We start from the raw sequence: 13,059 nt of genomic DNA on the forward strand, positions 1-13,059 counted from the left end.
CTATTGAACACCTCTGGAGAGATCTGAAAATGGCTGTCCAACGACGGCCCCCATCCAACCTGACTGAGCTTGAGAGGATTTGCAAAGAAGAATGACAGAAAATCCCCCAATCCAGGTGTGCAAAGCTTGTTGCGTCATACCCAAAATTACTCAAGGCTGTAATTGCTGCCAAATGTGCTTCAACAAAGTGCTGAGTAAAGGGTCTGAACACTTAGTACATGTGATATTTCAGTTTTTACTTTTTAATAAATTCACAGTTATAGAACATATTTGTGGTATCCTCTGATTGGTTTATCTTCAGTTGGGGGGGGATACAGACATTCTTATAATTTTTAGTAAGGAATAAAAATCCAACAAAGGCTTAATATAAGACAGGAACATTACTAAAATGCTTTCTGTATAACGCATGAGATGTTCAGCTGGGTGAACCCTTTTAAAGGACATGCAGTGGCTAGACTGTGATGGCGGTTTTGTAAGTCCTGTCCACTTTTTCTTTCCAGTCTAACAATTCAACCTTTCAGTTTTTCTTGTTTTTCTTTCTTATCTTTTGAGGTCAACAATGAACTATGGGTATTGATTTCCTTTCACAAATAAAAACATCAGCAATATTTTATCCACAATCTACATGTAATAGGAATTCTTTAGAATGCTCTGATGAATAAAGATTATATCATACACACTATAACACTGAATAAAAATGTGGAGCATTATACGTGTCCTAGTTACTTTTTATTATCTATGGTCCCTTTCGTATTATGGATACCTCCTTTCCTACATAAGTATATATTTTTCTGCTCTGATAATTATTCATAGAAAGCTCCATACATCAGTTCAGCCCTGCTTATTATCCAAATAGCAATCTCCGGTAATCACTCCGTTTGTTCTATAGGCACATAACCGTCCACAACTCTTCCTATTGTTCAATTACAATAACTTCTCGCTCTGACTCCTTCTAGTGCTCTATACACAATCCATATCTCTATCTACTCATTGCTTTATGTAACTGCTCCCTGTAATTATTTCTATTGCTCCATATAATTGCCCACAGCAAACTATTTCACACACCATTTCTTATTTAAAGTAAAACAAATAACTGTGTTGTACTTATATTTCACACTGTGCTCTGGAAATGTCCCCTCTGAACTTGACCACGGAACTTGTAATTTACCTGCTATGTCACACAGACGTCCCATCTGGAGGTTCTGCTCAATGTGGAGGTCGGTGGCCTGAGCTCTCTGCTCTTCTGTGTAACCTGCATTAAATGAGAATAAATCACCTTTAATAATGTTTATGAAGAGGATTGAGGATAATTCTACATTATGGTGTTAATAAAAGCTCACCACCACCTTCAGCTGCGTACCACATAAGATATTATTAGATCTGATGTATAAAAAAAAAGATAGAAAAGTGGAGGTACTGCCAAGATCAACCAATCAGACCCCAGCAGCAAAGTAATAAAGAAAGCTAATGGCTGATTGGTAAATAGGGGCAAGAGCTCAATATCTGATTCTACTGCAATATTTTAGAACCACAAGCTAAACCCCATGCATGAAATACACATACAGTATGTGCACTGTCTTATCTAAAAAAAGGATTTGTAATTCTATTCATCCAATTTTGTGATTCATACACTTCTACCGGGCAGCAAGGAGGAATTCAGCACTGTATCTGTTGGAATTAAAGCAAACCCATACTTTGCCCATGCAGCACAAGGCAACTGGTCTACTTTAAAGCTCGAACCACCAGCAGTACATATTACATTTCCTTCACTTCCACAACACTCTGTTCAGTCACTGGGGGTGCTACAGAGACTGACTGGCTTCTAGTGCTGCACCATTGGTTCATAACGTTGCCCTGTTGGCTCCTGGTGCTGCCCCATTGGCTCATAGCGTTGCCCTGTTGGCCGCTGGTGCTGCCCCATTGGCTCCTGGTGCTGCCCCATTGGCTCCTGGTGCTGCCCCATTGGCTCCTGGTGCTGTCCCATTGACTCCTGGTGCTGTCCCATAGGCTCCTGGTGCTGTCCCATAGGCTCCTGGTGCTGCCCCATTTGCTCCTGGTTCTGTCCCATAGGCTCCTGGTTCTGTCCCATAGGCTCCTGGTGCTGCCCTTTTCTCCCAGTCTAAGCACCGCTGTGCAGGTCATGTCATAGGGGGGGATAAGGAGGTATCCTGTAAGTGTAGTTTAAGTTGATTGTGTACATCTCAGAACAGGGTGGATAAAAATATAAACCATTTGGTATATAAAACAGATCAGCTATATCTATAATCTGTGTATTTAGCGGTTTGCATAGCGTTCAACTTTAAAGCAAAATTTTAAACCAACAGGTTTTGTTTGCCCCTCTCCCCAGCATCATATGACAGCCTATCCTTAACTTCCTCACCCCTATTCAGTCACCAGGATAGAGGTAAGGAAGCACTAAGTAAGCCCCAAGGTACATTAGTTAAAGCTTATACAGTACTGAGGACTCTCTTTCAACCAGTACTGTCACATGAGAGGAAGGCAAGTCACATGTTCCTCCATACTGGGAAGTACTGGGTATTTTCTTTGTTCCTGGTAGTTAAATGGAGTGGTGGGGGAGCGAATGAAAAGTTAGGATATATTGTTTGGCATTGCAACAAACCTGCTGCTTTGCCCTGCATGGCCAAATCACAGGTTTGTTTTAAATTTGATGACAGAAGGACACCATAGTATGAAGGGAGGAGCCTAACCCATCAATTGTAGTGAAGATTACCCCCCTCTTTCTCAGAGGGGTACTTAAATCATATTTTTCCTGTATATCTGTCTGTAGTAGGGTCCAGAAGGTGTTCTTCCACAGGTTCTTGCATGTTTTTATGCTTCTGCCTGCCTTACTCTAGTCATACAAATGACTATCATATATGAATATCAGCCATTTCCTGCTGGATCGGTTTAATTCGATCCGTGGATGGCCCTGCGACAGCACCTGCCTCGACAAACTTTGATCTGAAAATCAAAACCGGGCAGAAATTTATTGGCAAACAGTGACTGCGAGCAGCTGAAGTCATTGTTTGGGTATTCTGACTCTTGCGGGCGCTGGCTATCAGAATACAATAGCCTGCAGGACAGATTTCTCCACCCACGCTGTTCAGCATAGAAATGGGAATAAACTGATTTTCTTTTTTCCAGTCTGCAGGGCTGAGCAAGCAAATTTTAAAGGTATATGGCCAGATTAACTAAAGTTAATCCATTATACTTATTGCCCGCACTTTATGGAGTTTCAGGGGCTTCTCTATGAAGTAAACTTTTTGTATAAAAAGTATGCTAACAAAACTACATACTATTGTCTTTAAAAAGTTAACAAAATTGTCTACACTGTATGAGATTCACCTTCCACCTCAAATATGAACCGCATCAATCATGAACCCTTATGCAATGAGCTCTACTCATGGACAAAGTCCAGACTAGAAGACACCTCTCACTAGGGATGTTCAAGTACTGCACTTGGTACATGTGCAGATACTTTTCCAGCTCCAAGACTAGTCTAGAGAAAAATTCAAAAAAGTTAGGAGGCAGCTGTCATTTGTAAGGAGCATACAGGGCTCCTGGGATTTGTGTATGTTTGTTTTAATGTATGATTTTGTTTTTATAAATATAAATAAGAGATGCACTGATACCATTTTTACAAATACTGATACTTGTCCAAGTACTCACAGATACAAGTACTGATACATTTTTGTTTAGTATTCTAAACAATACAGACTAATGATTTCAGGACAGTGGTGGAGAGCCAGAGCCAGGTCCCAACTGCAACCACTGCAACCCTGGTAGTTCTCGTGAAAATGCCAAGTATCGGCACTGGTATCTGAACTGGTATCTGAACATCCCTACCGCTCATCATTCTCAAATGTCTATAATAACTTAGGGGGTCTCTTCACTAAGCTGCCGTAGGCAGCCCAGTGAATGACCGACCTAAAGTGAAGTGAGCCAAACGCTGTTCGGCTATTCACTTCAGGGTGGTACGGCTGATTTCAGCCGTAAATCGGCTGAAATCAGCCGTACATCAGGTGGCTTCGGGTCGGCCGAACATGCTCAGCATGTTCGGCTGACCCGAAGTGGAGAAGGAGTTCAACTCAGCCGATCTAACATCTGGATCGGCTAAGCCGAACCTCCGGCAGGCTGTATTGCGATTGTAGTTCAACACAGGAACGAGCTTGGAGCGGTGGCTATTTTACAGCACACACGGGGACCATGGGGAACAAAAGTAGCCCTCCTCCAGAAGGAAGGACAGTGTCAGCACCAATTCAGAGATGATTTGAGGATCTACAGCCGAGTGATACACAAATAAGATACAGTTTTGTTAATAGTTAAGGTACTTGAATGCATTTTTAAGATTTATCTCCTGAGTTTAGATTTAGAATGCTCTGATGAATAAAGATTATATCATACACACTATAACACTGAATAAAAATGTGGAGCATTATACGTGTCCTAGTTACTTTTTATTATCTATGGTCCCTTTCGTATTATGGATACCTCCTTTCCTACATAAGTATATATTTTTCTGCTCTGATAATTATTCATAGAAAGCTCCATACATCAGTTCAGCCCTGCTTATTATCCAAATAGCAATCTCCGGTAATCACTCCGTTTGTTCTATAGGCACATAACCGTCCACAACTCTTCCTATTGTTCAATTACAATAACTTCTCGCTCTGACTCCTTCTAGTGCTCTATACACAATCCATATCTCTATCTACTCATTGCTTTATGTAACTGCTCCCTGTAATTATTTCTATTGCTCCATATAATTGCCCACAGCAAACTATTTCACACACCATTTCTTATTTAAAGTAAAACAAATAACTGTGTTGTACTTATATTTCACACTGTGCTCTGGAAATGTCCCCTCTGAACTTGACCACGGAACTTGTAATTTACCTGCTATGTCACACAGACGTCCCATCTGGAGGTTCTGCTCAATGTGGAGGTCGGTGGCCTGAGCTCTCTGCTCTTCTGTGTAACCTGCATTAAATGAGAATAAATCACCTTTAATAATGTTTATGAAGAGGATTGAGGATAATTCTACATTATGGTGTTAATAAAAGCTCACCACCACCTTCAGCTGCGTACCACATAAGATATTATTAGATCTGATGTATAAAAAAAAAGATAGAAAAGTGGAGGTACTGCCAGGATCAACCAATCAGACCCCAGCAGCAAAGTAATAAAGAAAGCTAATGGCTGATTGGTAAATAGGGGCAAGAGCTCAATATCTGATTCTACTGCAATATTTTAGAACCACAAGCTAAACCCCATGCATGAAATACACATACAGTATGTGCACTGTCTTATCTAAAAAAAGGATTTGTAATTCTATTCATCCAATTTTGTGATTCATACACTTCTACCGGGCAGCAAGGAGGAATTCAGCACTGTATCTGTTGGAATTAAAGCAAACCCATACTTTGCCCATGCAGCACAAGGCAACTGGTCTACTTTAAAGCTCGAACCACCAGCAGTACATATTACATTTCCTTCACTTCCACAACACTCTGTTCAGTCACTGGGGGTGCTACAGAGACTGACTGGCTTCTAGTGCTGCACCATTGGTTCATAACGTTGCCCTGTTGGCTCCTGGTGCTGCCCCATTGGCTCCTGGTGCTGTCCCATTGACTCCTGGTGCTGTCCCATAGGCTCCTGGTGCTGTCCCATAGGCTCCTGGTGCTGCCCCATTTGCTCCTGGTTCTGTCCCATAGGCTCCTGGTTCTGTCCCATAGGCTCCTGGTGCTGCCCTTTTCTCCCAGTCTAAGCACCGCTGTGCAGGTCATGTCATAGGGGGGGATAAGGAGGTATCCTGTAAGTGTAGTTTAAGTTGATTGTGTACATCTCAGAACAGGGTGGATAAAAATATAAACCATTTGGTATATAAAACAGATCAGCTATATCTATAATCTGTGTATTTAGCGGTTTGCATAGCGTTCAACTTTAAAGCAAAATTTTAAACCAACAGGTTTTGTTTGCCCCTCTCCCCAGCATCATATGACAGCCTATCCTTAACTTCCTCACCCCTATTCAGTCACCAGGATAGAGGTAAGGAAGCACTAAGTAAGCCCCAAGGTACATTAGTTAAAGCTTATACAGTACTGAGGACTCTCTTTCAACCAGTACTGTCACATGAGAGGAAGGCAAGTCACATGTTCCTCCATACTGGGAAGTACTGGGTATTTTCTTTGTTCCTGGTAGTTAAATGGAGTGGTGGGGGAGCGAATGAAAAGTTAGGATATATTGTTTGGCATTGCAACAAACCTGCTGCTTTGCCCTGCATGGCCAAATCACAGGTTTGTTTTAAATTTGATGACAGAAGGACACCATAGTATGAAGGGAGGAGCCTAACCCATCAATTGTAGTGAAGATTACCCCCCTCTTTCTCAGAGGGGTACTTAAATCATATTTTTCCTGTATATCTGTCTGTAGTAGGGTCCAGAAGGTGTTCTTCCACAGGTTCTTGCATGTTTTTATGCTTCTGCCTGCCTTACTCTAGTCATACAAATGACTATCATATATGAATATCAGCCATTTCCTGCTGGATCGGTTTAATTCGATCCGTGGATGGCCCTGCGACAGCACCTGCCTCGACAAACTTTGATCTGAAAATCAAAACCGGGCAGAAATTTATTGGCAAACAGTGACTGCGAGCAGCTGAAGTCATTGTTTGGGTATTCTGACTCTTGCGGGCGCTGGCTATCAGAATACAATAGCCTGCAGGACAGATTTCTCCACCCACGCTGTTCAGCATAGAAATGGGAATAAACTGATTTTCTTTTTTCCAGTCTGCAGGGCTGAGCAAGCAAATTTTAAAGGTATATGGCCAGATTAACTAAAGTTAATCCATTATACTTATTGCCCGCACTTTATGGAGTTTCAGGGGCTTCTCTATGAAGTAAACTTTTTGTATAAAAAGTATGCTAACAAAACTACATACTATTGTCTTTAAAAAGTTAACAAAATTGTCTACACTGTATGAGATTCACCTTCCACCTCAAATATGAACCGCATCAATCATGAACCCTTATGCAATGAGCTCTACTCATGGACAAAGTCCAGACTAGAAGACACCTCTCACTAGGGATGTTCAAGTACTGCACTTGGTACATGTGCAGATACTTTTCCAGCTCCAAGACTAGTCTAGAGAAAAATTCAAAAAAGTTAGGAGGCAGCTGTCATTTGTAAGGAGCATACAGGGCTCCTGGGATTTGTGTATGTTTGTTTTAATGTATGATTTTGTTTTTATAAATATAAATAAGAGATGCACTGATACCATTTTTACAAATACTGATACTTGTCCAAGTACTCACAGATACAAGTACTGATACATTTTTGTTTAGTATTCTAAACAATACAGACTAATGATTTCAGGACAGTGGTGGAGAGCCAGAGCCAGGTCCCAACTGCAACCACTGCAACCCTGGTAGTTCTCGTGAAAATGCCAAGTATCGGCACTGGTATCTGAACTGGTATCTGAACATCCCTACCGCTCATCATTCTCAAATGTCTATAATAACTTAGGGGGTCTCTTCACTAAGCTGCCGTAGGCAGCCCAGTGAATGACCGACCTAAAGTGAAGTGAGCCAAACGCTGTTCGGCTATTCACTTCAGGGTGGTACGGCTGATTTCAGCCGTAAATCGGCTGAAATCAGCCGTACATCAGGTGGCTTCGGGTCGGCCGAACATGCTCAGCATGTTCGGCTGACCCGAAGTGGAGAAGGAGTTCAACTCAGCCGATCTAACATCTGGATCGGCTAAGCCGAACCTCCGGCAGGCTGTATTGCGATTGTAGTTCAACACAGGAACGAGCTTGGAGCGGTGGCTATTTTACAGCACACACGGGGACCATGGGGAACAAAAGTAGCCCTCCTCCAGAAGGAAGGACAGTGTCAGCACCAATTCAGAGATGATTTGAGGATCTACAGCCGAGTGATACACAAATAAGATACAGTTTTGTTAATAGTTAAGGTACTTGAATGCATTTTTAAGATTTATCTCCTGAGTTTAGTCTCACTTTAACTCCTTGTTTATGCCTAGAAGACAGGAAAAAGCTGTTTTACTTACCTGATCCCTGCTCTCGCCGGCTACCTTCAGGGTGCTAGCCTTGGTCCCCACAGCCTCTCCTCCCTATCACTCCTGCGCTCGAAGGACCACTGCCGCGATGTGGTGGTTCCATGGCCCTGCACTGTACGTGAGGACACGGAGGGACAGTCCACAGCCAGAGCAATTAGGGAGAAGAGAAGAGCGGGGATCAGGTAAGTAAAACAGCTCTAGGCATAAACGAGCAGTTAACACTTAGGCCCCGTTCACATGTAGCGAATTCTTGCGCGATTTCCGCCGCGATATCGCGCATTTTTGCCGCGCGATATCGCGAGAAGTCGCCGGCCAATGCTATTCAATGGAGCTGTCTTAACTCCATGTCGCGCGTTGCGGTCGCAAGTCGCTTCTACCGGACCCTTTTTTCGGCGGATATTGCCTCTTTTCTATGGAGCCCGACGGAGAAGGTCGCGCTACCGCCGCTGGATCGTCGCTGGAACGTCGCCCCCCGAAAGTCGCGCTATCCCGGCCGTGCGGATCCGCTGCAAAAGGTATGTCGCTACGTGTGAATGGGGTCTTACTGTGCAGAGGGTGCCCCACTGCAAGGCAAAACTTTTCACTTCCCTGGAGTGGGGTTTACATAGTAACCCTAATTTATTTTCAACTCCTAATTTGTGAGTGCTCCTCACAGTGACTGCAGGAGGAAGCATTTGGTGATGTAAGTGTGTCATGCCAGTTTAATTAAACTGCAGCAATTATTTTCTTTCTTGTCTCTCTCTTCTATTCAGTGCTTTCAAGATAACAGGTTTCCAGATGACTGATCCCTTACCTCTTAATAAATGAATCCAGTTTTATGTGATAAAATGAACAAAGAAGTGTAAATGCTTTGTTTAGCCTGCAAAGCTTTATTAACATCCAAATCTCCGCCACCCGGTCTTGTAACCCAGATAGAGTGAAGCCATGCACAGCCTGCATTCCTACACATATAATGTAGTCATCCCCTTGCCTGGCACTAAGCAGCCGAGGGGGGGGGAGGATGGGCATTCCCCAGGGGATTCTGCACACCTATTTGCCTGCACTTTGCACGGAAACCTCCTTTTAAGTTCCTCTAATTCATAAATGTAATTAAATAATTACATTAGTGCTAATTAACATGAAACTGCAGATTATTTAAGCGCAAAAAACACTATTCAACTTCTTAATTATTCTTGTTCACACAGCATTTCCTTTTGCTTGCGCGCCCTAGGTGCAGATAAAGCAGCCCATCTGCTGGTAATTAGAACTAAATAATTTCCGACAATGTAGCTTATCATTTTGACTGCACATTTGATTAAAAACAGTGTACAAGCAATATCCCAGAGCGACAGAAGGGGTGGGGGAGGGATGGGGCGAGGGGATACGTGACCCAAGGGGCTGCGCTAGGTGAATGTTTGTAATAATATAAGGAGCAGACAAGCAAGCTGTAACACAAATATAAAGATGTATAGACAGACAATGTCACACAGACAGAGGCACAATTCTTGCACACACTATAAAAGCCTAGAAACAATATATAAAAAGCAATAAAAATGAGTTAATGGAACCATAAAAGTCAGATACAAATTAACGCTAAATAATTTGTGCACATGAGCGCTATATGCCGTAATATAAAAAAATAATAATATATATATACAATGTATACAGACACACAAAAAGTGTGCAGCTACATAGCTCTATCCATTGAACACAAGGAAATCAAACACGTGATATACATGCGCATAAAAACAGGGATTACATACACATACCATTTTCTGAATAACAACAAAGATACACAGATGTAAAGACACAGACACAGTGTTACATCCTTGCAAACATAGGTGTGTACATATACACACATATATATATATATAAATAGATAGATATATCTATCTATATCTATCTATATATAGATAGATATAGATAGATATATATACACACACACACACCTACAGATACATACACAATTAGATACATAGAGAGAAGCATTCTTACATTTCATACCCATAGTAATGTACACAAACATACGCACGTTGATACGTATGACATGCATATATGTATGTACGTGCACAAAAGCACATGCACACACAGATATATACAAAACATACACACGCAAAAAGGCACACATACATAAATAACACATATAGACTTGCAGGAATATATGTAGGTATTGGAGAATATATGTAGGAGTACACCATGACATACACATACAAACAGATAGGCGCACATAAAGACATGCACTTAAACAAAGCTGGGCTCACAAAGACACACAAAACGCATACATACACATCATTGCAAAGAAGATGCACATGCACACAGAATGAGAGCCATATGCACGGACCAACGCACATTCTCATCAAAACCTCAATCCATACACACATATACAGCTTGAAAACACACACGTATATACACACAAAATGCATACTTTCATACAAAAGCAAAAACACGCACATGCACACAGAATGAGATCCATATGCACAGGCGGATACGTGTTCCCATCAAAACCTCAATCCATACACACAGATGCACACATAGACGGCTACATACACACACAAAGACACACATATACTCACACACATATGCACACAGAAGATTCTTAACTCATTTCACACAGATGAAAAGCAAATTATCAGAAATGGCCCCTCGGCTGCTCATCTCCCTCCTTATCCCCCACATCCCATAATGAGTTTATTTGTTTAACTCCCCGAATTAAACGCCGCTTCTAGTGCGGGTCTGGTAATATCACTCTCATCATGTCGAGAACATTTTCCTGCAGAGACCCATCTGAATAAGAGAAGGTCCCCGCGCTGAACTCAATCAGGGAAGCGTAATGTGCTGGGTAATAGAGGTGGCTGATAGATCTGGAGGCTAAGAGCTCTTTACCTAATGATGGGATATGGATAATGCTCCTCCTGCACGTCCTGATGTGATTCCAGTTGGATGCCAGATGCTAAAAAATCAAGGGAAGAGCAATGAGTGAGAGAGGCAGTCTGGAACACACTTATCGGAGAGGGCGAGGGGGGTCTTAAGCTTCCTTCCTTCATCCTGCCGTACGGTTAATCCAAGCTTAAATTATATTAATTGATTTAATTATATGCTTTAAAAACATCTCCACCCCCCCTCCCCAATTAATTTAATTAGGCGACTGCATGATGCGGCTGGTGAGGGGAGATTAAGGCCGTACTCGCTTTAATTAAAAGAATATGAATTAACATGGAAAGTGTGGGGTGGGGGTAGGTGGGAGGTAAAGCAAATATAAATGAAATGGTGCGCACTAATTAAAAGGCCGTGTTAAATACTTCTTGACAGAGCAATGACAGCACAGAGGTGTTTAATCCCCCTGTAAGTGAGAAGAGGTTTGATTGTGAAATGTACACAGGCCATACAATCTGTGCTTCCCCGCACAATACCGAATGCACATACTCTCACTGCATCGGAAAGACAACTAGGACACAGTGTTAAAGAGGAACTCAACTCCAGCAGCTGTGCCCAAACAGATGCAGGCACAGGGAAAAGGACCAGTCACCAGTATTGCCTGTCATATCCCTGAATTTGAGCTTTGACTTCTTATGCCTTGTTCTGCACTATGTGTGGAGTCGGCCATCTTGGTAGAGGCAGGGCCTTGCTTGTGTCAGAACCTCCTGCAAGGAGAACAGTGAGGAGCATTATAGTGACATAACCAAATCTCACTCCAAGGGGGTTATTCACAAAAGGGTGACGTGAGCTGAATTGGAGAATGTTTCCAAATCAGCTATGTTGTCCTAGATTGTTCTCTTCTCCTGCCTTCTCCAAACTCTTCACCTTTCTGTGAATAACCCCCTAAATCTTCTGAGACTAGAAATCAAAGCAAGCAGCACCTAATATCTCACACTGCAGATATATAGCTATGAGGCTGTAGGTGCAGGAGTGCCTTGGCACACTCACATACCAGGAAGTCCACTGCTTTTTTCAGGAGGTATTCCAGACAAAGGTACATTTTTTGGATACAGCTTAGACACAGTTATTATTCAAAATTTTCCCTATAACAGCAAATCTTCACTTTTTGAGTACATTTCCACATTAAAGTAATATTAAACTCTCAAACTTTTTTTTAATAATGAATCCAGATCAAACAAATATAACTGCCCAGCAAAAGTATTCCTTTACATTTTTGCCCAAACACTTACAGTCATCGTGTTTCCAAACAGCTCCCACTCTCTCAACTCAGCTACCCTGAACTTCCTGTCCAGTACAAGATCACAAGGGAGAGCACAGTCTCCAACAGCTGTTAAGCTATTAGCTTGGAGAAGTGAAGAGGAAGGAAGGAGTAGCAGGGAGGAGAGGAGTATTTTGCTGTGCCTGTGTATTTTTGGAGACACACACACAGCTTACTAGTACACACACAAGGGTGACTTCATTGGACCGTGAAAGGGAAAGGAGCCACCCTAAAACAGGATATCAGGGCCAGTGCTCAGGGGACCAGCTGATTCTGCAGGAAAATAAAACATTTCATATTTGGAAACTAAAACATTTGAATATTAAGAGGCAGCATCCATTGTAAGTGATTTCATCAGCATTTGAAATAGCTTAAACTTTTGACTTTAACATCACTTTAAGAAAGAAAGCGATCCTTCCCCCTATGTCAGGGGGTCAGAGTGGCATTAAACATGAATTGTATATTGTATCTGTGAGCAGCAATGCCTATTTTGTGCTTGTTTTTGTGTTGTTTTGTTTGGATAGAAGGAGGAAGGGTTAGAAATTCTGTGTTAAATGTGATCTTTGCTCCTGTTGAGGATATTTCCCCTTCCTTTTTTGTCTGACACACCTCACCTGGGCAGGAAGTGAGTATAAATCTCTTCTTTGAGGACACAGGCATCAACAAAATCCTGACAAGTAGATATCTTTCCCAGTTTACTAAGAAATGTTTCCATTCCCATTTTTACAAGACTCTGGACCTGGCATGTCATGTGACTGCGGATTCAGGTAAAAGGAATTTTTACTTACATTTTTTCTATTATCTTTTTT

At 42.0% G+C, this 13,059-nt stretch overlaps 1 protein-coding gene across 1 annotated transcript in view; it reads right to left on the bottom strand.

Annotated features, from left to right (window-relative positions):
• IQCH (IQ motif containing H) overlaps nucleotides 1-13,059 on the bottom strand; it is a 104,961-nt gene that overhangs the window by 40,932 nt on the left and 50,970 nt on the right. Inside the window, exons 10-11 of the mRNA XM_018552819.1 lie at nucleotides 10,939-11,005; nucleotides 4,897-4,980 (exon numbers count right to left, since the gene is read on the bottom strand). Coding sequence (XP_018408321.1) covers nucleotides 4,897-4,980; nucleotides 10,939-11,005 — 151 coding nt within the window. The remainder of the gene's footprint in view (nucleotides 1-4,896; nucleotides 4,981-10,938; nucleotides 11,006-13,059) is intronic.

The sequence above is a fragment of the Nanorana parkeri genome, unplaced genomic scaffold, assembly GCF_000935625.1.
Source record: "Nanorana parkeri isolate BGI_ZX_2015 unplaced genomic scaffold, ASM93562v1 scaffold98, whole genome shotgun sequence".
NCBI classification, from domain to species: domain Eukaryota; kingdom Metazoa; phylum Chordata; class Amphibia; order Anura; family Dicroglossidae; genus Nanorana; species Nanorana parkeri.